The 24,159-nt window shown below is 42.5% G+C and overlaps 2 protein-coding genes across 7 annotated transcripts in view; both read right to left on the reverse strand.

The window, feature by feature from the left end:
• igsf5b (immunoglobulin superfamily, member 5b) overlaps positions 1 to 12,692 on the reverse strand; it is a 13,783-nt gene extending 1,091 nt beyond the window's left edge. Inside the window, exons 1-9 of the mRNA XM_031860505.1 lie at positions 12,494 to 12,692; positions 11,529 to 11,614; positions 9,485 to 9,802; positions 6,567 to 6,694; positions 5,565 to 5,721; positions 4,981 to 5,112; positions 1,827 to 1,851; positions 1,078 to 1,166; positions 102 to 166 (exon numbers count right to left, since the gene is read on the reverse strand). Of these exons, the coding sequence (XP_031716365.1) occupies positions 102 to 166; positions 1,078 to 1,166; positions 1,827 to 1,851; positions 4,981 to 5,112; positions 5,565 to 5,721; positions 6,567 to 6,694; positions 9,485 to 9,802; positions 11,529 to 11,614; positions 12,494 to 12,555 (1,062 nt within the window). The 5' untranslated portion in view covers positions 12,556 to 12,692. The remainder of the gene's footprint in view (positions 1 to 101; positions 167 to 1,077; positions 1,167 to 1,826; positions 1,852 to 4,980; positions 5,113 to 5,564; positions 5,722 to 6,566; positions 6,695 to 9,484; positions 9,803 to 11,528; positions 11,615 to 12,493) is intronic.
• Positions 12,693 to 13,646: 954 nt separating this feature from the next.
• sh3bgr (SH3 domain binding glutamate-rich protein) lies at positions 13,647 to 24,036 on the reverse strand. Of its 6 annotated transcripts, XM_031860892.1 has the most exons (10): positions 23,800 to 24,033; positions 22,625 to 22,810; positions 22,416 to 22,496; positions 21,390 to 21,479; positions 20,294 to 20,437; positions 19,640 to 19,672; positions 18,597 to 18,620; positions 16,867 to 16,893; positions 15,272 to 15,333; positions 13,647 to 14,321 (listed from the first exon to the last, which is right to left on the reverse strand). In XM_031860892.1, exons 1-9 carry the CDS (start codon positions 23,842 to 23,844, stop codon positions 15,316 to 15,318), a joined length of 648 nt encoding a protein of 215 aa, XP_031716752.1. In that variant the 5' UTR covers positions 23,845 to 24,033; the 3' UTR covers positions 13,647 to 14,321; positions 15,272 to 15,315. The 6 variants fall into 6 exon arrangements, 2 of the variants coding, with proteins under 2 accessions (XP_031716752.1, XP_031716753.1); XM_031860893.1 differs by lacking the exon at positions 18,597 to 18,620; XR_004213200.1 differs by lacking the exon at positions 13,647 to 14,321 and having other exon boundaries at positions 16,867 to 18,620; positions 19,640 to 19,669; positions 20,309 to 20,437; positions 23,800 to 24,035.
• Positions 24,037 to 24,159: the final 123 nt, after the last annotated feature.

The raw sequence follows: 24,159 nt of genomic DNA on the forward strand, positions 1-24,159 counted from the left end.
CTCTCTCTCTCTCTCTCTCTCTCTCTCTCTCTCTCTCTCTCTCTCTCGCTCTCTGCCCTCCCACCTTCTCTGCCCTCCCACCTTCTCTTTCTCTATCTTACCTTGTGAAAGCTGACAAAGTCCTCCTGCCTACGAGTTTCCACGATTAGCTCATTGTTAACTGCATCTGCAGGGTGAAAAACATCAATTTAGCCTGATCTAACCTCGCAGTCCCTCTGACCGGCTATACGGACCACTTTCTACTTAACGCTGACCTCGGCAAAAATAGAAAGAATCGGGTGATTTAGTGGCTCGTTTGTCTGTTATGTTTACCAAATTGACACAGCGTCCCGAGTTAAACTCTATCTTTTGTTTCTGTCTCAATTTAAAACATATAAATAAGTACAACAGCCAGCTCTGACTGAAATGATTCGTCTTACATGTGTACTTAATATTTACAGCTAACCATTTTGCAAACCATGCTGAAGGGTTTAAGGAATTTCAGTCGATCTATTTCTCTTACTCCAGACATCCGTTGGCTTCTTTACATTTCAATAGAGCATGAATACCCATTAACAGACTCTTGAATCGTGCTTAAATTGCGTAATCCATCACAGTGAACATCAAGCGTTACTGTTTTTTGTCAAAGTATCATTATTGTTATGGAGAATCAATCTGCGATAAAATGTCATTACAGGGCGATCATAATCTAACTTTGACAAAAGAATGAACACAGACTTTATGTTAAATGTGATGAATTACACAACTCGTGCAACTTTTAAGAACAGACGTAAACATACTGAAAAGGTTTTTTAAAGTGACTGGAGCGATATTTAATCATTTATAACATGTATTGACCTCTATCAGAGATCTTTGAAAGTGCAAACTGTCAAATTTGTCTTTTCGAAAGAAGAAGTAAAAAAAACCAGAAGCCCCAGCAGAAAACCTGTGCAGTAATTAAAGTTGTTGTTATTGTGTTATTGCCCCAGCTGAACTATTTGTACGCTCAGATGTTCTTCTGTCAACCCTCTCATTGTGATTCCACAGTTGCAGTAGAGTCGTACAGTTATCATGGTGAACTGTGTGTCGCTCTCTCACCTGTGGGGCCCTCGCTCGAATATCCCAGGTTCACCTTCCCTCCCGTCTGCTCAGCAACCGAGCGTCTCCCGCTCACCGATTGGTCGGACCTGCAAATGCCCAAATGAATGTCCAATGGAAAAAGATAACCTTTAGAGAGGCTGTGCAGTTGTGAACAGACACTCTTTCCTTTCTCACAAAGCTGCAGTATATATCAGGGGCCTCTGCATTGTTTTCATCATAAAATGCTTTGACAGATTAAACAATGAGCGTCATCATCTTTCAGTGCATTTTATGAGACCTCGCCGACGTGCTCCACTCTCACTGCAATGTGCTCAATGGGGAAGTTATAACATGTGTTTCAGCCGCATGGAAGATCCTGACAACAGTAATGCTTCTTAAATGAGCTAACAACAATTTAAATCTTAATTAAGTTGTTGCAAAATGTAATGACTATTTAATGCATCTAATTCATGTCTCCAATTTTCTTTTATAATGAGAAACAATAAAAGCCCATTCATTCTCAGAAATAAGTTGCCTGTATTAATAGAGATTGCTGAGTCTTCATATTAGTATAAATGGAGCTCAATACAGCCGGGACTCCTTCACAGATTATTGGCAGCTACTTTCTCCTCAAGTCAATCACTTTCACATTATCTTAAAGTTGTGTTTGTTGGTTTGGAAAGTGGAGAAAATCCAAGGTTTTCATTGTTTGAAAATAGCCTCATAAAGCAAAAGGTGTCGAGAAAAAAATAGCTCTTAAATCTTACCTTATTGCCTCCTGTGGGCTCGGTTCTGAAAGAGAATGAGTCATTATGTTTACAGAATTATTATGAGCTGTCAGCCAATAACTGTATTATTCTCACTGCCTTGACCACAGAACCATTGTGCTTGCTCACCACAACAGTGTGAAAGCTGTAAATGTCCCGTTGTTTATTAGCTCTGGATTCCGCACTAATATCATAGTCTCCAGTCAGTTTGCTGTTCAATGGTGAAAGCTGGAGCTGAGTGTTAATGAGTTTTGTAATATCGCTTCATGGTTGTCTTTGCCAAAGGTCCTCCTGGCCACGGCGAAAACACAACAATATAACAGTGGTGCAGATGGCGCTTGCCTCAGGAGACGTATAAACTGCTCCTTTATACAGGGAAAGAAATTGCCTTCGTCATTATATTTTAAATCCCTGCTGTCACGCTGGCCAAAGTCTTTGAGGGTGACTACATTAGATCCCTTCTATTTTCCCCCAAATTACAAAGCATACATTACTCCCCATTGAGGTGGATTACTCAAAGAAGAATTTAGTGGCTTGGAGCCATGCCACATCCTCACGAAGTTAATTCAACTTATTTTGCTCCATAGAAGCCGTGAAGACGACGGCAAAGACGGTACCATGCGTTTCAGGTACAGAATCGGCTGCCGGAGGAGAAAGGTCACACCTGCTTCGTGATAATCCCTTAGCTCTAAACCATAGCCGTGATTTGCAACAGTTCACAATCAGTCAGGGGGATTACGCTGACTTCTAAATGAGTGACTTAGGGCCTCTTTTTGTTATCGCGCACAAACAGGCCTCCTCCGGCTCCGCGTGCTATAGAACAACGATCCCCTCGGCGATGGCACTCCAGAAGCATCTCTGCAACATCCCTCTTTCCCGGCCAGACTTTTTACAACATCACACCACTTTACCTCCACCAACTTGCCAAGGCATCGACGTCTCTGAGGTGACACAGATTCTAGGCCGGGGTTTTGAGCTCTAAAAGAGTTGCAGTGAAACCGTCTCACTGTGTGGGGGTTTAAAACCCTTATTACTGAGCCATGCAATTCAGTAATATCTTAGTCACCTTTAGACTTTACAAACAAACAAAAAAATCAACATGTTTTGTCCTCAAGGAGTAGTTCAACATTTTGGAAATTATGTTCAGGGGCTTTTTTGCAGAGAGTTAAATGAGAAGAGTAATGCCACTCTAGCAATTATTTAGCTTAGCTTAGCAGTTAGCCTGGTTTTATCTGAAGGAAACAAGATACGCCTAATGCCCCTTAAGCTTACTGACTAACATTTATTGTTTAATCGGTACAAAAACCCCAGCGTAAAAAAGGACAAATGAGTTACAATATGTTAAATAGTGAGTTTTGGAGGTGCTAGTATTCTAAACCACATTTCCCACTGGACAAAAAAAACACTAACGCCTCCTAACATCTGGCTTTTGTCTTTAGCGGGAAAGGTTTCAATCTGTATTCATTCCCGGGATAAATGACTCTACAGTAATCGCAGGTATTCATCAGGTCCAGCTCAGATCGACAGTGATGGAAACATGACACCTGGGAGGATACGCAAATTTTCACCCCTTTTCCGGCTCAATGCTTTTCGCCCCCGTCGGAAACTTTCGCGACTCTTTTTCATCTCAGCCACAAAATTCCGTAACTGTTTGGGGTCCTTTTCATTTGGGGCCCGGGTTGTCTACCTCGCCTGATATTGAATTCTGCCCCTGGTGTTTTTTCCTGAACCAGAGTGTATTTCACTGGTGTTTCTGACCGCGAGTAGCTGCGACTTGGGTGTGTGACTCAACTACGTCATGGCAGGAGTATTGCCGAGGCATTCGGTCCGTTTCTGAACGGGCATGTTTTGAACAGGCGCCTCACTAGCTTATTTAACTCTATAGAACAAGCTGTGTCCAAAAGCTTCATGTCAAACATACTGACTCATTTGGCAGGAACTAGGTGTGAGTCAGGACCTTATGTTCCCCAAGGTACGATCTCTGCCAGTGTACCAACAGCCGTAATCCTCTTCACACGCAGGTTGATAGCTTGTCCAGAGTCGCAACATTAAACAACTGTCAACTCATCTGCATGTCTCAACTGACAGGGTTATGATATAAACCCAGGACTGGAACATGGTCCCTTTATTTATCCAAGGGAGACTCAATGCAGTTACCTATTTTTTTTTTGTCACCTATTTTCCTGCAACATCCTGTAACACGTTCATTAAATCATGCGCCACTAGAGTAAAGAATACCAGTCCATTAAAGGGGAAATACTGTTTCCTGGCTGGTGTTTGATAGAAGAAATTATTGAAAGTGCAACAGCACAAAGTTGAAACTTGATGATTATAATTCCTCCACGCCGGTGACAGCCGTGACCGGAGGCGTTATGTTTTTGGGTTGTCCATCTAGTTGTACGTCCGTCCTATTTGTGCAAATGCAAAATCTCCGGAAAGTCTTGAGGGAAGGTGTTACGTTACGTCTAACAGACGTTAGAATTTGGTGGTCAAAGGCTACTGTTGGCACATAAAACACTTTTCAGTCATAATTCAAGAATTCATATGCCAATTATGAAAATTTCCACACACTGGCTTAAAATTATGAAGTGATGACATTTTGGACAGACGCAGATGTAAAGTGCAAATTCTAGTTTTATCCCCAAAGAAGAGGAGGACAGATATGTACGTTAAAGCAGAAAGAAACATGCTACTTAATTTCAGTTGGACTCGGTAAAGTGACTGTAATTGGGGCGACAGATGTATCTTCGCAATGTTTAGCTGGTGAAACGTCTCGCTCAGGCTCACCCCTGCAGTGTTTATTCAGGGTGAGCATTAATAGTCCTTCCTCCTGACGATTTGTCCCAGTTTTTCTGGGATTTACACCTCCAACCCTGCAGTCATACAGTCCACATACTTATCTAACATTCCTGCTGTTGCTGTCTTCTGAGAAGAAAAGCTTTTTGCGCTGACAACTAATGTTCTGCCTTTGTCACAAAATATAAGCCGTGTCCTTGGTGAAGGCCAGCGTGGGGCAGTACCGAGTCACAGCGTGCAACCGCCCATCTTCTCCATTATCCTTTAATCACAGTTTCTGGACTGGAAAAGTGTAGGGGGAGGTGACGTTTTTTTTTCTTCTCACCTAAAGCAATTCAAGAAAGAGAAAAGTGCATACTTGCTTGTCTCCTTCGCCTGTGCCAGAGGACGGTGCAGATGCAGAGCAGGAGGAGCAGCAGAAGAGCAGAGAGGGAGGCCGTGAGTGCCAGAGGGAGCGTGCAGTCAACTTCCTCCTGCAGCACCTCTGCAACTGAGGAGAAAAAGGTCACATCGGTGTTTCACTAAAGAAGCGCCGAAGCGGTGTTGTTACCTTGCAATTCAATTACAGATTTGCAGACACAGTGTAACGAACGCTGTGTTCAATCTCCTGTTTTAATATGCGGTGGGGGAAGCTGCTCTTCGTGGATTTTAAGAAAATGTTACAACTACAAATGGAATATTACTAAGATAATGATGTAGTATTTGTATTCTGGGCCTTAGAGAGGTTTGCTCTTGTGATGCAAACTCATGCAGTGTTGATCTGGCGGCTCTTTTCTCTTTCCCCTCTCCCCTTCAATATTAATGCCCAGTGATGATTCACAGGCGTCCCAAAAAGAGAAAGGAACAGGGGGAAAAAAAGAGGACAAAGAGAGAGAAGGAATGTAAAGACAGAGAACTACACTAGGACAGAACAAAGCGCGACGGCGGCGTCCTCTCACCCACTGTCGACGCTGCTCTTCAGTGGTGTGAGGAGGGCAGACACGAAGGCCAGACAAGCCACATGAGAGCTCTTCACTGCCGTAACGCTGAGGTTGCTGGTTACAGTGAAGAGGCTCTTCCCTGACTCTTCACTGCTGGTGTTGTATTCATCCTGGTTCACCTCCACGCCAATCCCCAGAGAAAGAGATAATTAGTTTTGCAGTTATTATGTAAATAATCAAAACAGAGCTGTATTTAAAGAAACAGTACAGATGTTAAAGTATTTTTTTTTCTCATCTTGTGATGCAGCCGACGCTGTGACCATGTCTGTTTTCAAACGCCTAACTCTTTGGAGATGACGGATCTGTTTTAGATTTGTTCAGCCAGTAAAACGCTCTATTCAGTGGCAGATCAGTGCGACTGTAGTTCACATTAACACCAATATGTAATGAAGCTCATTTGGTTTATGGTACTTAGCACCAAAAAATGTAACTTGAGACAATTATCGTTCCAGATACGATGACAGGATAATCTGTAGACTTTGTTGGACCCTTTTTAAAAGCAGTGCAGTTGTCACTCTGACAAACTGACACTCTGACAATGATCTGGAAGAGTTTTTAAGTTACTTTCTCCCAAAAGAAAGCCTAAAAATAATAATTCACCTGCAAATACACCTCCTCTGCAGAGCCACTCCATTAGAGACTCTACTGATTTTGAATGGATACTTGTGGTTTTGAGCTCAAATGATTACAAAGAGGTCTGTGAATTTTGTCAGAAACAAAAAATCCCTTCTTTGCCTATTGTATTGCCATAAACCAAAATGAGTGCATTATACTGTATTGGGATTACACCTGATAAAACAGTTTTTTCTTGTGTTTTGAGTGCCCAGTCACTTCATTCCTCTATGTGTGTGTGTCTAAATGAAGAGTTGCAACGCTACACCTTGAGCTTGATGAGTGTTTTGTAATATAAAATCCTTTCGTCATTTCTAAATATTACGGTAGTGAGAAGGTTGTATGCACTTACCTTTTTGTCATTCACTTGCCATTGCAAAGTGGGTGGAGGGTACCATCCGGCTGCTTGGCATTCAAACGGGACCGACTGACCCTTAAAAGCCAACTTGTCTTCCCCAACGACTTTCACGCTGCCTTTTTCTGCAATCACAATCACAAACCTATTTCTTCTTCTTCTTATTCATGTAGCCTACTTATGTATATTCCTGTACATGCATGAGTGTGAGTAAGTTTATGAATATCAACGCCGGGCAGGAATCCATGAATCTCTGTTGAAATGCAGGTTTTTGCATCCACGCATCTGCACCCAAAGGTGAACATCACCTCTCCAGTTCTCCCGCTCATATACAAAAGACGGATTTTATTCGTCCCGGGCGAATGATCGCGTGTCTCAAAGTCTCAATTGCCTGACGGATCCATCTCCTCTTTTCCCCTTCATCTCCTTCCCTGCCAGCCAAATAAGCCACTTAAGGCCCTGGGAGATATACAGTATCTCATACGTGAAGTCCATTGTCTGGCAGAATGAAAGGCGGCGAATGCAACAGACGATTGCCACAGACAGAAAGATAATTACAGAAGCTTCGATGCTTTGTGTATGCGAATGGCACGTCTGTGTTGATTTAAATTCAAATCCTCAGCTGGTTTGGTACGCATTATTGGCTCTCCCTTTTCCCCTGGGGCTTTCATTTGATGCCTGATTTTGTGTCATAAACATCGTACCGTCCCATTCTCAAAGAGCGGACTCCGGCTGCTCTTTCAGAATCTCTGCGCCGTTGAATAAAGGTTGGCGAGGAACCAGCAGCCTCATTTGCACTGACTGATGAGGGGCTCCGGGTGATCACGGCAGGTTGATACATCTGAATAGAGAAAGGGACGATATCAGCACTCTCTCCCAAAGCTCCAATTTAAGTGATCCCTGAAATAAGGTGTCATAAGGTTGATTAATCACTGTAGGGGAACTCTGAAGACGTTGTGTGAGGCAGGGAGCCGTCAGCTAACTCTAATTCCAGTGATTTTTCAGCAGGGGTCCTCAGAGGGTAAATTACTGAGGGCAGCATTTAAACACTTGTACATGTCTGCCTGCGGGATTGCTGTGTATGCGCATGAATTTTGTCTTACATTAAAAAAAAAAAAATCATGTATGTGTGGGTGTGACTTTATTCCAATGAGGACGGCGCTTCTACTCTTCTACTGTTCACTCTCCTCCTCTGATCTACATAGAAGACTTTTCTGCAGCTCTAGCCTTCACTGCAGACGCTTTCTTACTCAACAGTGCATGCAACTGTATTGATTTGCTCAAGTGAGAGGCGTGTGTGTGTGTGTAAGCAGAGAAGGAGCAGCGAGAGGAAGCAGGAGTGTGTTGTCATATTTACATCATCTTCATGCTGGACAATTAAAGCGGGGCGAGGGGGGGGGGGGGGGGGGGGGGGGTTGTGGATGATAGCATACAGAGTCGTCCAGGCCGCGGTGGATTTGTGGCTCCTGTCCAACAGTATATTTGAAGCTGCAGTACACAAATCACGGGCAGAGTTGCTGACTGTTAACTGGGCGTGCCAGGATGCACAATTAATTCAAAGGCTGTGTCGGGCCATAGTGATCCTCTGCATCCAGACCAGAGGGTCTGATTCACCATGCACTACTGTTAATGGCTGCATGTGTCAGTGGGGGTTTGTAGTACTGGCAGCAATGGAGGCTCTCTCCGTAATATATCGGAGGCAATGGGTCATTGGTTTTGTATCCTCTCGCCTGTTTACAGAGAGGATGTTTCCACGCTGATTTTTTATTTTTTTAGCTGAGTTCTCAGTTCAGTTTGTGCGTACTGCAGATGCAAATAAGCTGAATGATAAGGTCAAGAGAAACGCAGGTCCAAGCAGGTCTTGAGGCTTTGTATTCCGTAATAAGTTGTCGTCTAGTTTGAGGCGTGCCACCTCCGTGTGAGTTCAAACTGTGAATAGCATTGAGTGGTCAATATCTTCCCAGAGATGCGTGTGTCAATAATCTTCTGAAATGTGTAATTTTTCATCAAGCAGTCTTTGAACTTGAAACAGCCGTAAAAAACTTTGATCCTTCTTTTGAATTAAGTGTCAAAATTGAAATATCCTTCTTTGCCCTCCCCACAAATCCTAATCATTTTTTTTTTACCATCCCTAATTTGTGTGGAAATGAAAATGTTCGTGAATGGTACGGCCAGCTTAAGTGAATCTGCTCTAACTTGCTTGTTTAGACCTTTTTTGTCTTTCAATCAGGTCAGAATGCTGCAGTGCTCTTCAGCGTGAGTCATCAACCTCATCAGAACAGCAGAGAACTACTGATTCTTACAAAGTCCTGACTCTCAGGAGAGGAGGGGAGATCGGCCTGTAAATCCTGCTCTGCTGCCGAGTCTGACTGGCATGGACACCGGCGCTTTTCCGCCTGGTATTTATATCTGAGGGCCAATCAATTCCCATCAACCGACACCATCCACACTGTCATCAACAATGTCACAGAGACCATCAAACATGCCTGGGCACCTGTACCCCACCACACAGGCCCAAATGATATTGATACACACCGTGATTGATCACGGATCACTGATTCCGTCGGTAGAATCAATCAGCTATACAACTTGTAGTCCCTTCATTTACCTCCTTTTTACATGGTGCTTTTTGCCTCATCGAGGTTAAATTCAGTGTGTTTCTGCACTCTCTCGCGCTGCAATAGTTGTATTTGAGACTTGCCATCTGCTTCGTTTCCTTCACTGCTTTGCGTGTGTGTGTGTGGACAAGACTCTAGTTTGCAAGAATGTGAGTTCTGGCTGCACAGAAAGCCTTTGAAATTCTCTGCAGCCGAAATAAACAGTTCCTTGCTGCCACACACATGCGTACACATGCACAGAGCACCTCCTCTGAGTCTCTCTCTCTCTCACTCACACACACACACATACGGACAGACCTTGTACAAACAGGCTTGCTGTTTTCCTATCGATGCCCTGGAGGTCACAGGTCACTGGTCCCTGGTCGTGCCTCTCTGTGAACTTCAGGACAAACACCCAGCTGTCTCCATGTGAGACGGAGCTTGTCTCGGCCGTCACATTTGGGTTGACGGAGGGCAGGACACCACCATCCTTTGCGATGGTGAGAACCGCTGTGCCATTCAGCAGCCACACCATAACAGTCCACCGGGTGTTGGAGGCACTGCAGGTAAAACGGGCCTCCTCTCCTCGCAGGACGGTTAGTGTTTCAGGCGACAGCTTCATCCGACCTGCGACTACTGAAAACCAAAGAGAGACAGAAATAAAACACATTAGTCCTTCCATGTTGAGCTGATTATGAAACATACCGATCACCAGAGCAACACTGACTAACACTGCTGCTAACGTACTTGAACAAAGTAGTCTGGCATGTTGGGAAATGCGCTTATTCGCTTTCTTGTTGAGAGTTAGATGAAAAGATGGATACCACTCTCAAGTATGTAGCTATGGAGCAAGTAGCCAGTTAGCTTAGCTTAGCACAAAGACTGGAAAACGTGACAAAGTCCCAAAAGTGACAACGTCTAAAGCTCACTACTTAATGCATGACATCGTTTTTGTTTAATCCATACAAAAAACAAAAAATATCCAGGCTATGAGACTATTTCATGGACGGACGCTGTGGCTTCCTGGAGTCCAGTGGTATTAAAAAGCAATGTTCGGCCATTCAGTATTAAGCTGGCTTTGCAAACTCACTACTGACCTCATCAGAAAATCACTCGTAGTAGGGAAACACAGATCTATATTCTGAACATAAACAGTTTAACAACAGTCAAATGCTACAGTTCTCTTGAGTGACATTAGCACGTGAATGCAATTTTAGCAGGATAGGAAACATTATTATACTGCAACATTATTTTTGCAATGCACACTGATTACTTCAAAAATGATCTCAAACCACATAAAATGAATGCAATGCGCACATACAGTTAGATTACATTTGTAGAAATAATAAGTAACACGTTATTGGAGAAGTTGTCACAGATTATTTGAGAAGAGACTTTGCCTTTTATAGTCGGGGATGAATTGAAGGTTGGTGCAGTAAAGGAAACCCATAAATATGGTGGAGAATCAGTGAGCCGTAAGTAGAGGCAATCGCTCAGTTTGCTCAAAGAACACAAGAACTATAGAGGAGCCAGTGTGTCACTTTCAAACACATTTCCCATAACAATTAGGACATGGAGAGAGCGAGTAAAAAAGAAAGAGAGAAAGCCTTTGAGGCATAAAGAGACAAAGAAAGAGAATGAAACAACTCCTTAAAACTGTTTCTTCTTTCTCTGTGATTTGGACTGGTGCATGAATGAGGGCAAGTAGGATTTAGGGAAGAATTACGAACAAAAGTAGGAGAGTGTAAATGAATCTGTAGCTGTTGGCAAAAGGCCACTGCATCATTCTGCAGGCTGAACATTTTAACATGCAGGGAAACCTACAGAGTTTGATAAAGCCTGCAGAATCCCAAATTAAGCATCCGTTCAGGACATTAGGGCTGAGAAATATCGAGGCCAGCCTTTATGGCTTTTTCTTTTCATCGCAATTAGAGAATGGCAGTCTAATGAGCGTCATGTATGCGTGCTCCTATTGGGACCATGAACCAGTAACTCTGAAGCCCCCTGACCACGGTCTTCATCTTACTGTTAACTTAGATAGGCAGCTGTGGACAGGTGTTGTAAATTAGCATTTCGTTAGAAACACTATACACAGCGTGTCTGGTCTGTGGCGTTAATGTGTGTTACAATTCTAATGTCCATATCCAATTAACTGAACTTTTTTTTTTTTAAGAAAAGTAATTATAAAGGATAGATAATTAGGCCTTCTAATTAGATTGTGGGTTGAATCTGAACGATGCTGCTGCTAAGCACACCACAGCACTGAATGTGGCCGGTAGTACAACCACATCACTGGCCCTTTGTGACACAGCTCCAATCAAACAAGCTGCTGTGTTTGTTTGGAGCTGCACTGAACTCTCACCTTGAATCCTGCACGAAAGCAGGAGCACGAACAGATAGAAGATGTCCATGTTTAATCCGTCAATCCAGTTAATCCATTGTCCGATGCTGAACGGACCGGAGACAAAAGGAATTTAATTATTTCCCAACAGAGGAAGACGGTTGATCATAATCTCAAGTCTTGAGCCATGCTAGCAACGAGGCATCAGGGGTGGGTTTGTCTTTCTGTTAGTCCACAACTCTGGTCCAGACTGAAATATCTGAACTACTGGATGGATTGCCATGAAATTTGGTCACATATCCATGTAACTCAGGGGGTGGATGGTTCTTTCACATCAGCTTCAGCTGTACTCGTGTTTACTGCTAATTAGTATCTCTTTGAGCTGCTAGCATGTCTGTAGTCTTGTTTTTAAAAAAGCCTTTAAAATATAAAACATATATACATATCCTACATCTTCTATAAAAGACAAGAGGACTTTTCCATTGCAATCAAATCCTTTAAGTTCTTCCTGGAAATAAAATTAAATACAATTCCAAAAAAAAAACAAAAAAAAAAAAAATAATAATTTGTTTCTATTTTGTTAAATTTAAATTATTTATTATTTTATTCATTCTTAGCTTAACTCATCCTTGTGCATTCATGTCATTTAAACATTAAACTCAATATAAAGTTAATTAAATAATGCTTTACATAGTTGAATCAGGATTAAAATATTTTAGCATTGGGCGATGTGATCTTGTCTTCTAGTATTCGTTAAAAGCCGAGCAGCTGTATTTTGTACTAGCTGAAGGCGTGACATAGTTTTTGGCTTAACCCTGAATACAACTAATTAATTAATTAAGTTGGACATTTGTAGACAGAGAGACTTTGGAGGATGAAAAAGAATGATTTGAGATTTCTTTCCATTTAATCAAAAATCAATAATTGTTTTGAGGTATCCATCACTTTATCTCTGACAGAAAAGATAATAAAAATAAGAAAGTTACCTGAATAGGACTGTAAAGTTACTCCATGGAATGAACTCTCTGATCATTTTACAACAAATCATATTTTAGTAAAAGTAAAAGAGTTTCAGTTAAATTGAATTCAGGTCAGAGTATGATTACTTATTTAGACACAAAGTTAACCAGTAAAATCACTGAGATCTTGTATACAACAAACTGGCAACGCTGCACCTGTGTCTCAACCATTTATTTCACACACAGCATAAAGCAGCACCGACTGAGCGAAGTTCAAGTTGAACAGTAAATAACAATAAACACCGCAGTGTTTGTCTGACTCACCTCAGTTTGGTGTCTCTGTGGATCAGCGGCAAGTGACCCACGCAGTGGAAACATGTCAACAATGCTGCACCTCCCTCAGTCTTGGTGCTCAGCCATGTCACCCAAAACCTGTCCTGTTAAATATTACCAAACTCAGTGCGAACTTTGCCCCGTGCTGCACACTGATGTAAATATAGTGTGACTCATAGTGCAAACAATACCCCCTTGTAAGTCCCCAGTTCCCAGGGGGCCGTAGACCTCCGCCCTCTTCAAATGAATGGCAGTGGACACGCTGGATGATGTAGCCGTATGGTAAACATGAGAGATGTACAGTATGAAGTTCTCAGTGTGCTTTGAGAACTGTTAGCCATGCTAGCGCTGTGGCACTGGATGGCAATGTCAGTCTGTCAGGTTGGTCCACCTCTTTGGTCTAGACTGAAATATCTCAACAACATTCATGTTCCCCAGGAGATGAATCCTAATGACTTTATTGCCTCTAATGCAACTACGAGTTTCCATTTTTGGCTTTTAGTGAAATATTCCAACGAGCCGGAATGTTTTCTGATCCAGGCAGCCCACAAAAAATCTGCTTGTTTCTTTAATTAAACATAATAAATTCCTTGTACTGAAGTGGTTAGATGACAGCCTATTGTACCCTGTTGACAGCTCTTACATTGTATTGTAAAGTACTTACAATGCCTTGCCAAATATACTGTATATTTCTTTGTTATCGTATGCTTCCCTCCTCATTTTCCCGGGACCTCTTTGGACAAGGCATTTGCTTCATCTTCCTGTTTGCCCCTGCGCTGCTCACCATGCACAATGGTCCATTGATCTATAAATACGTATGTCAACAAAAGAAATAGAACCACTGGGGTTTCTTTCTATACCAGTCTACTTTATTGCATTTTCCATTGCATCCAAGACTTAGTCACATGTTTCCCTCTTCATTCAACAAAGTGCATTGATTAGACAGCAGTATTTGTAGTGGTGGTGGAGTAGTTTGCGGTATGTGCGTAGTCTTTTCTCATGTGGCCATTAGAAGTCTTAGTTTGCATTCATACATTCACTTGGTGGAGGGAGTCAACAAGGCACGACATTGGTAAAACTGCTGAACACACTAGAGAGTAAGAACCTTTGAATCTGAAGTAGGCCACAAGCTGAAGTATGCCACGGTAATGTTTTTTGAAAAGGTCACTGTCTGTGTTAGAAAACTCGACTTTCTAAAAGTAAAACATGAGAAATATGTTTGAGTCTAACAAAATAACTGTTTTGCATTTTACAAAAGCTACTCATTAAAAACAAACTGACACCACTAGGCTACTCATTTTCAGTACAGTCTCTAAATGCAAAATATAAAAATTAAGTCAACATTGCAGTCAAAAGAGAAGAGGGTGGGGGGGAGGCAAATGTGGGTTCAGACTTCATTTCGGATGGCGCCTTCAAGCACATGACCGACAGTTTCCAGTGGAGTCCGTGTGGCCTCGGGGAGAGGTGGAGGGGTTCAAGCGTCATGGGGTCAGGGAGAGACGTAACGGGAGGCTCCTTCAGGCTGAAACACAAGGCGAACAGGAAACAAACATAAAAATAAAAAAAAACGAGGTCACACATTTCCCAGTAGACAGTCTGCGACAGCCACCACCACCGCTACGCCTGTGCCACCCAGCGTGCCCGCTCCTCCGGAGGCACATCTGAAGCTCACTTAGCAGCTACCTCTAACAAGGCATGACAGGGGCTCGCAGGGGTTGGGAGACAGCTGAGGGACATGAGCGTCGCCCATTCCTCCAAAAGCTTGCTCTGTGGCCCATAATGCAGCGGGATCATAGATGCCTGACATGCGCAGAGGGACTAAAAGACATGCTTTGAAGATTAGGATTATTATTATCATCATTACCATCCTCATCATCATCGCTGCCTCAGAGGAACAAAAAAAAAAAAAAAAGGATGTTTTTGTTGTGGCTCCAGATGATCCCCAGGCATTCTGTGTGCTCACTGAAGCTGTCTGCAGATGGAGCCAGTAGTGGCAGTCCCTTGTAAATAAGCTGCTGCATTATTTAGTTTCCTCTGACTGAACACCTCAAAGTGCAAGTCAACGGAAAAACCAAAAGACAACACAATGCAAACACCAAGGTGAAGCAAGGGGAACGTCAGCGTTAGCATGAGATTTATGCATCCCATATGTGAAAGGCAAGAACATTATACGTCGTACTGAATGCTACAGCGCTGCTTCATGGGCACAGTATACAATGTAGATAAAGCACAGAGGTTTGAGTAATCGCCTGCTATTATTCGGCGGCCTTTGATTTGATAGCGGGGTCAAAGAGGCACACAAAAGCAAAACACAGTTTAATTAATCTGGTTACATAAAATGCCAAATATCAAAGCAACACCTATTCATGCTGTGGTGTAACGTTTGCTATTAATTCACATAATGTGTTACTGCCCTCCAGTGGTAAAGCACAAGCACTGACACAAAGCAGTGGAGAAAGTGTCGCGTTTCACCTGGAGAGTAGCAAGTCAGCATCAACAAGGTCATCTGGCTTCAACTACTCGGCCTCTTCCTCCTGTGAAAAAGAAATAATCACGTAAGAATAACAAATAGGAAGAAGTGAAAGATGACAGAAGTAGAAAATTCTCAAGAATGTGTCAAAATCTGTGTTTTGAATTACTTTCTGTAGAATTGTTATGTGATTATAGCATCTGAAGGTTTTGAAAAATCTAATAATTTAGTACAAATTGGTGCAGTCTAGGTTGATTGTTGTGTCCGCAATTTGTCTCAGTGACCCGGGTCGGATCCAGTGAGTGAGTGCAGCTTTAAGCCTAGTGGATTTAAGCTTAGTTTGTTGCACAAATAAAAGCAACGCTGGTTCCTCCGACAGATGGTAAAAAAAAAAAGCCAAAAGCTTCTCTTTTCCCTTATTGCTCTCCTAAAATCAGTGATGACTGGGTCTGAATAATCAAGATGCCCGATTAAAGTGTATTTGTGTCCCACACAGATCCACCCTTTTAATAAGAGCGAAACAAGACTTTCTGCAGGCATTTCAAGCACAGGCAGCAGTTCAGATTTAAAAAAAAAAAAAAAAAAAAAAAGAATGGATTGAACTAGTTTCTGTGATACTACCTGTGTTTCTTCCAAGTCTTCTTCTTCTTCCTTTGACGTGTTGAAAAAAAGAAAGACAGAAGACAGGGGTTGTGTGAAGCCACGGTCCCGAATGACACGAGGTGAGAGGACTTCACGTGTTAGTGTTTGTAGGGATGGTGGGTTATAAATGGAGTAACCCGAGAGAGGTGCGGCCGGTGGCAACGACGGCGGGGACGAGAGAGAAAGAGAGCTAATGACCCACAGAGTTCAGTTTATCCTGGGATGACCTAAGTGAGATAAGAGTGGTGCTTAAGACTGCGCACCATAAAAGATGAGTGCCAAACGCCATCACACAAACAGATCTATGACACCTGAAAACAAAGTAGGCAGCAGTTTATAGCCTAGTGGGTCATCTGATGTAACTAAATATATTTATGTGCTTTTGTTCTCCTAGTGTTGCAAAAACAACAAGAAGTGCTCCATCTCATCCATACTCTTTGGAACTTGTCGCATCCACTTTGTTTCAAAGCGCTCTTGGCAAAAAGAAACAAAAGGTATGACTTCTTCTTCTTCAAAAAAAAAAAAGAGAATAAGACATGTCCCCCTGTCAGGTCAGAGTGTCCCCTCTCCGTGCAACACAACATGTCCACGTTATGCTCGTGTGCAAACAGGCAGGGTTGAACAACACACCAAAACTTTCCACCTGTTCTCAAGGCATCAAAACAAAAAGAAGTAAAGATGTCTTGGCAGACTCCGAGAAAAATGGCTGAGTAAATGTTCTTTAATGCAACACTGAACTAACAACAGCTACTGTGTGGTCAGATGCCATCTTGAAGCAAAGCTCATCTGTGAAAATCACAGCTGAGTCACTTGTGTGCACTTGACTTCGCGACACAAAGTTGCCTTGGATGGAAACAGTAGAAATGTTTGCATACACCGGTGTTGTCTTTGTATGCGGTCAGATCATGCATCAAAATCCAAATATGATTCACACGATGCAGAACAGAATATGTACCTCTTGTACTTCAGCCTCTTCTTCTTCCTACGGAAGATAAAACAGTGTTGTGTTTAGTAATTAAATGTCACACAGAAGGAAAGAAGATCAACGTAATTCGTGGTCTGTATATGGACTCGCATTTTTGTCACCACACTAAATCCACCTTCCGTTTAATTAACATTTTGTCATATTTCTCATGCTGCACACCATCAGGCATCTCCATGTAAGATAACCGACAAATCCATGCAGCAACACAGAGAGAGAGGGACTAAATAAAGAGGGAGGACAGTTTAAACCCTACATTTTATACAGCCTTAAAAAAAAAAAACAGGACGCCACAAACAACAACAGAAAGCCTTGTTTGTCTTGCTCCTGCAAGAGAAGTGGGACAACAACACAATAGATGGAGAGGTAGAGAGGAAAGAAGGCGAAGCAAAGCAGTGAAGCATACGTGACAGAAGATCAGGCAGAGGCTGGAATGTTTCAGAGAGGTGGAGCTCTTTTCACACAGCACATCAAACAAAGGGACATTTTAGGATCTGGACTTTTGTTGTTTTGTTGTTGTTTTTTAATCCTGGGATCTGGTTCAGTCCGAATTCTCTAGGGAATACTGTCAGTGTGAGAGACAATGTGTGATCGAACACATAGGTCTGGTTTCATGAGTGTGTGGTGCTCAATGTAGCCGGAGGTCTTCCTATATGTCCAACAAAAAAGATAACTGAATCAATATTCTCTCATCTGGAGAGCATGAGGACTTTTTAGAGACTTTTTTTAGTGAGTCAATCATACTGAAACTGTAAAAGTGTGTGGGTCAAAAACAACTTTAAAAAGGGAGCGAGACACTAGTCTCGACCAGCCCCAAGAAGAGATGACACCCCTGTGTGTAAGTGCATGCTGAGATGTGTGTATGGGATGCAGAAGAACTTTGAGAACATACTGTAAATTCATTGCACACATACTAGAATGCAGTATCAAACTAATGACATATATGAGTAAAGGGACTTTAAATTAGTCAGTATATTGCAGTATTACCTTTCTAAAAATTGATTCTTGTATTGGATATGTTCTTATGACAGGCACTGGAGGTCATGCTTTCAATCGTCACTGCATTTGTGAGTGGAGACGATACACACTTGAGGTTGCGAGCAAAACCTCTTAGTATGGCCAACAGTGGTGTCCTGAATCTTATTCTGAGTCTACTAGTTATCGAGTGAAAGAGAAAATTTGAAGGAATGCTTGATAGTCTGGGAAGTGATGAAGGAAACTGAGGAAGGATTGGGGCTGGTTAAAGAAACATCACGTGAATCTACCTCAAGCTGCCGAAGCTCTTCTTCCTCCTAGAAGTAAATAACAGATAGCAGGTCAGCCGGCTGTGTGGGGGAGCAAAAGAGCACCACAGGCATGCGCTATAGAAAAGTCCTCTGACTTAAAATGGAAACTACGTGGGGATGGTTGAGGTTGTCAGGAGGCAGCTACAGAAACTGGGAAGAAATGAGGAACAGGATGTTAGCAGAAAGGAGATGGGAAACAAAGGGGAGTAGAGTGATGGAGAGAGAGAGAAGATAGAAGGGGAAAGAAAGAAAGGTGAAGTGAGCACATTAAAGAGTGTACAGATGAGTGGGAACAGCACCCAAGCCCATCCCAACCCAACCGGAGCAGCCTTCCCTGATCTGTGCACCATCAAACCCACACTGCTGATGACTATACGGAGGAGCCGCAGGCAGAGACGATCGCCGACGCACAGTTACCTCTGACTGCAAATCATCTTCCTCCTGGAGGGAGCAAACCAAGAGATGGACATAAGGGCAAAGAGGGGGTCAAAGGCCGTACGGTGCGTGCACGAGGAACAAGACTGCTGCAGGACCTCTGAAACTGATGCATCTAAGTGAATGTGAGTCAGTTGATTTCCATAGACACACAAGCTGAAGAGACGTGCCAGTTCTTACATGCAGCTACCTGAAGAAGAAGGTGGGGAGACTGTGTGTAGCTTTAATTAAAAATGGCAATAAGAACTGAATAAACCTCACATTACCAGGGCATATAAATGTGTCACGGTAAAAGACCAAACTGTGTAGTTAAAGTGGAATGTAGCATTTTTTAACTGCAGACATGCCGCATAATAGTAGGTAAATGTTGAGTTAAATCAACTATCACTGCCAGAATGTCTTCTTTGTATATTTTTCCCAGTGGTGTGAGGCTGTTAAATGTGTTTGATGATCATGACATGCATTCTCAAAAACCAGAGTCTGGCAAACAGTGGCTGAACTGAAGATATTAAGTTTCAGGCATTCAAATGCTTGTGCACAGTCCAAGTGGTGCGTCAATTAAAAAAAAGTGTGTTTACAGTCAGAGTGGGTTTGAACCTCTGAATGAGAGTCTTCTATCTAACATACTGGACATTAGAGGTTTGCATTGGATCAACTGAGACTAGCTCACATTATTAAGGAAAGAGGATTATATATTATAACAGATTTCACATAGATACTGATTCAAAACAACAGAAGCGTTGTAAATAAGTCGTGTGTGAAATAATACAACTCATTTTAAAAGGGGAGTAGAAACTCTCACTAATCGAAATTCTATTTGAGGTTCTTAAAACCGACGGCAAACAAAAAATCTGCCCAATTTTTTTTTTTACAATATCATAAATCCAGCTCTGGCGTGAGAATTAAAACAGATTAATTTACAATTCAATAGACACTCGACAAGTGCAGCTCATGTTAGTAATCATTATTTTCAGATCTCCAGAAGCAGACATCGGTGTGTGTTTGTAAACTCCTGATAAACCTACCTGTTCCTCTTCCTCCTCCTCTGCTTGGGCCTGCTGACAGAAGAGATAAGATAGTATTAGAGATGTCAGACTGTGCTTACATGTACGGACTGATCCCCCACACACAGAACTTATACTGCACATTATTCACACTAAAACACAACAGCATCCACAGAGCAGGCTCATTGAACCAGAGACGTGGGGTGTTTGTGGGACCCTACTGACGGTTAATAGTGATCGGAGATGTGCAGTGAAATGCGGGATGGAAGACAATTGGAAACAACGTCGTCAGCAAAATACAAAGACACATGGAGGAAAATAAAAAAAGAAACTGGACAAAAGGTTGCAGAAATACAACAGTGAAATGGTTAAATGTACAGTGGTGCTGAACAAGAATGGTGAAGAGGAACATTTTTGGTTAATAAACGACCGAATCCTGAAGAGAGAATTGACAAGGAGATGCAGTACGAGGACGACAGGCACTCAAAAAGGAGGCAAACCCTTAATATGGAAGAAAGGGACATTAAAGGGACAGTAGAGATGCTGAGGGAAGGAAAAACAGAGCATTCCAGGAATGATGGGAAGGTGGAGGAGAAGACATTACATTCAAACATTAAAGGGACGGAGGGAGAGGCAAAACTACGGGAGGTTGGATTGCAGTTGAGTGGCAATTACTGTGTCTTCTGTGACCTCGTCTGTTTCTTCCACTGCCTCCTCCTCCTCGTCTGCGGGGGCCTCGTCTCCTTCCGTGACTTCCTCCTCTGCAGTTTCTCCTTCTGCCACCTCCTCATTCCCATTTCGCGCCTCCACCGGAACCTCCTTTTTTTGTGAGGTGAGAACAACAACAAACTGGTGATGGAGGAAAACAAGCGACTTGGAATATTAATGGCATAGTTGTTCAGGCACTGGTTCATCAGCTGGAGAGGTTCAGAGGCTCAAATGGTCGGAGTTAGTCAATCCTGGGAATAAAGCAGAGGAGGGGTCGAAGCGGCGGCGGTTAAAAGAACCAAAAGTTGGCTATGATGCATCATGAATTGAAGAAGACAACAGTTTGTTATGTGCCAGACTATTACAGAATAAACTAACGAGGTATAACGAGTTAATCTGAGAGCTTTTTAGGTCTTTGGACAGAGCCAGGCTAGCTGTTTTCACCTCTCTCCAGTCTTTGTGCTAAACTAACATTTACCTTACAGACATGAGAGTGGGCCTTACTTTTCTCAACTCAGTCTCAGCGAATAAGTGCATTTTTCCCAAAATGTTGACCGGTAAAAGCACAACCCGCACTCCTGCTAGAAAGAAAATGCACCTAAAATGACATTGCAGATACTGTGGGGAAACAGAGGTCCAGCAGGGATTTTCATTTGGGAGGAAAGTGACTGGAAGTATGAAAAACACAACATGCTTGTTTTACGTATTGAACAAAACCACAATAATGAAACAAAACATCACATTTTACAATGCAAATCAAACATACTCCACTCTGTTATATACTAGTTGTAGACAGGATTGTAGGAACATGATGCTTCACACCTCTGTGGCAGTCCGGACACAGTGACACAGCGATACGACAACTCAAGTGTGTTGTGTTAATTCTCTCTCATGCAGAACTCCAGAAGATTAGTCAGTGGTGACGACTGGGACAGAGAGGAAGTTAAGAGTCTGTTCGAGTCGACAGGTATGGAGAGAAGTTACGCTGGGTGGAGAGGAAAAGTTGAGATGCGGGGAAAAAGGAAACACGACGGGGGGAGAACAAAAGTATTGACGGCATTACTATTGATTCATCAAGGCTCTCCTCGGCATTGGTTTCCTCAGCGTGGGTCCCGTTCTCCACAATGAGCGCCTTGTCGGCCTGCTCTGCTTCCTGGGTCAATAAAAAATTATCAGCTTTAACAAAAGTGTGTCAAACAAAAGCAGGGCTTGAACTGTTTAGATCACCAGTCAATATGTCCTCTTTGTATCAATTTCAACAAGTTTAAAGTTAGATATATGCTTCATCGGTTACAGTCCCTATGAGTTTTGTTATAGGCATCAAGATCTGACAACATGATTAAGTACGTTACGTTGTTCTTCACAGTATTGTGGACTCTGTAGTATTGCTTTAAAACGCTTGTGCAGCATTCTGGATCTGGTTTAAATGAGTTCTACTGCCTTGTAATCCCATGTGGGCTGTATGCGGGATGTATGCATGACATGGTAATAAAGAAACATCATCATATATAGTGGTGTTTGATGTTCATTTCAAGCCCTGTGCACGCTTTACAGTTGTTTAATTAGAAACGTATTTTGATATTCCGTGATTTATCAAGCACAAATGCCATATATTTCACCGCAGTTTCAATATGTTTCTGTCTTGGACTGTTAGTTTGACAGGAAATGTAATATAAAGGCATCATTATGGGCTCTGGGATACAGTGATGTTGTCTATTTTTCACAATTTTCTAACAAATTAAGCTAAACTTGTTGTTTAATAACCTGATGACTGCTTGATTAATTCTGTTGATCGCACAGGTTTAATGGTTCTCGTGAGATTTTTGCCAAATTGCCTAAATTGTATCGTTCTAGTACTTAAAATCCTAAAGGAACATCTTTCTCTGACAGATGTCACATACTATCTACTACAAACAGCTGGTGATTATTGCACAAAGACTAATTGTGTTCCACTAACTTTAAACCTGCTATTAAAAAAACAATAAGCTCTTCGGTTAAATACAAAAAACACTATCGCTGCTGTCCCAATACAGCAGATCTGGCGTAGGGGCGAATTCAATTATTTTATTTCGAAGAAAATAGTTCCAACCTTTGACCCAGGAGGAGGAGGCAGCCCCAGGAAGGCATACACCATGTTGTCCTCCTTGGCGTCAAAGAACGTCTCGTAATCCTGCATTCAAAACAAAAGAGAACGTTCTTTAACAACTCAATGCATCTTCCATTCCCACTTCCTCATCATGCAGGTATGTGCAGTGTAGTAGTTACAAATCCAGCAAATCCCTGTTTCTGTGTACATACCCCACAGTAGCCCTCCTCGTTGAAGATCTGAGGGGGCAGCGGGATGCCGTTGGAGGGCTTCTTCTCCTCGGGGACGTTCTGCCTCATCCACATGCGGTTCTCCTCGTTGCAGGCGATGTCCAGCGGAGCGTACTCCACTTTGAGAGCCTCCAGGAAGCCGACCACATCTTGCTGCTTCTTCTTGATCTGGGAGGCAGGAGAACAAACAGTAATACGCGTTATGAAAATCAGCACTGATTGCACAGCGTGTGGGGAAAAGGGCTGTAATATTTAACTTTAAAGATTGTAAATACCAGCGTTTTTTTGTGTTTAATAAGTGTGCACCACCTTTCCCCATTCCTGTCTCCTACCAAACATATAAACTACGACTTGAGCAATTACTAACTATTTTGATATTTGATTAGTTGTTGAAGTTTTTAAATCGAGCACAAATGCCAAATATATCGCTTCAGATTGGATATATTTATATTTTGGACTGTTAATTTGACAGGAAATGTAACATGAATATATCATTTTAGGGTCCTGGGATAAAGTGAGGGTCTATTTTTCACTATTTTCTAACAAATTAGAATGAGATCTGAATTGTGTAAGACACAAAGTGGACTAGATTCAGTCGTAACATTTCTAAACACAGTGTGGGGGCCCCTGCACCTCTCCCAGTATACACTGCATGGAAGACAAACAAACAAACTAAAATCTACTCAAGAGGACAAAACCAAACTTTTACTGCTGCAAGACAAACACTGTTGGCCAGCTGGGCCACCAGGCCATCAAACTGCTTATTTAGCTTTGCCAAAAGTAGACCCAGAAGATATATTCAGCCCTGCTGTGGTCATCACACATAGTGTTTAAACAAGGTACATCTGATCACAAATACTAGATAAAGGCTGTTTGTGAGGGTATCTGTGGGCTGAAAGCGTCTCGAGACATGAAAAACGTTCGGAGCCCCCTGTTCTAGAAAGATCTGCATGTGAATCACATCGACCTGCGAGATAATGAAAGTATTGAACCGCTGCAGAGGGGTAAAAAAACTAAGCGTCCATCATCTACGTATATGCCAAAACCGCAAGCAAGTGACATTCATGTCGAAGGTTTAGCGCTCAGTGTGTGAGAGAAAGTCCTGCTCGGTTTTAAGAAGTATCTTCAACCGGAGGAAAGTTGATAAGAACACTTACCGCGGTGGATCCCGACGAAGAGGCGAGGAATACTTTGATAACCATGTTTGTTACAATGTGTTGTGGTGGAGTAGGCTATTCAACAAGTAGACTCTTAAAGGAGCAGGCGGCCTCCTCTATTATTAGAGCTCACCCAGGACGGGGGACATAGCAGCGAGATCTCACACACACACACACACACACAGACAAAGACACACACTGCTGCTGCTATTTTTGGTCTCCGGGCTCCATTAACGCTGGATTGGCCGGTTGGCCCCTAGGGGCGCAGCGCCACACAGACTGATTGGCAACTTCAGCTGTCTGTCGGCGCAGGGGACAGTGAAGCTGGTCCTCAGCTCGTTACTGAGTGCATATATGGAC

Source organism: Anarrhichthys ocellatus, unplaced genomic scaffold (assembly GCF_004355925.1).
Source record: "Anarrhichthys ocellatus isolate YVR2014 unplaced genomic scaffold, GSC_Weel_1.0 scaffold24, whole genome shotgun sequence".
Lineage (NCBI taxonomy): Eukaryota > Metazoa > Chordata > Actinopteri > Perciformes > Anarhichadidae > Anarrhichthys > Anarrhichthys ocellatus.

What these genes read in the sequence shown, in the direction of transcription:
- sh3bgr (XM_031860892.1), bottom strand. Translation starts at nt 23,844, where the DNA reads ATGGTTATCAAAGTATTCCTCGCCTCTTCGTCGGGATCCACCGCG. An exon ending in AGAGCCTTGATGAATCAATA is followed by an intron (nt 20,438 to 21,389) that starts GTAATGCCGTCA and finishes TCACAAAAAAAG; the next exon opens with GAGGTTCCGGTGGAGGCGCG. An exon ending in AAGATGATTTGCAGTCAGAG is followed by an intron (nt 16,894 to 18,596) that starts GTAACTGTGCGT and finishes TATCTTCCGTAG; the next exon opens with GAAGAAGAAGAGGCTGAAGT.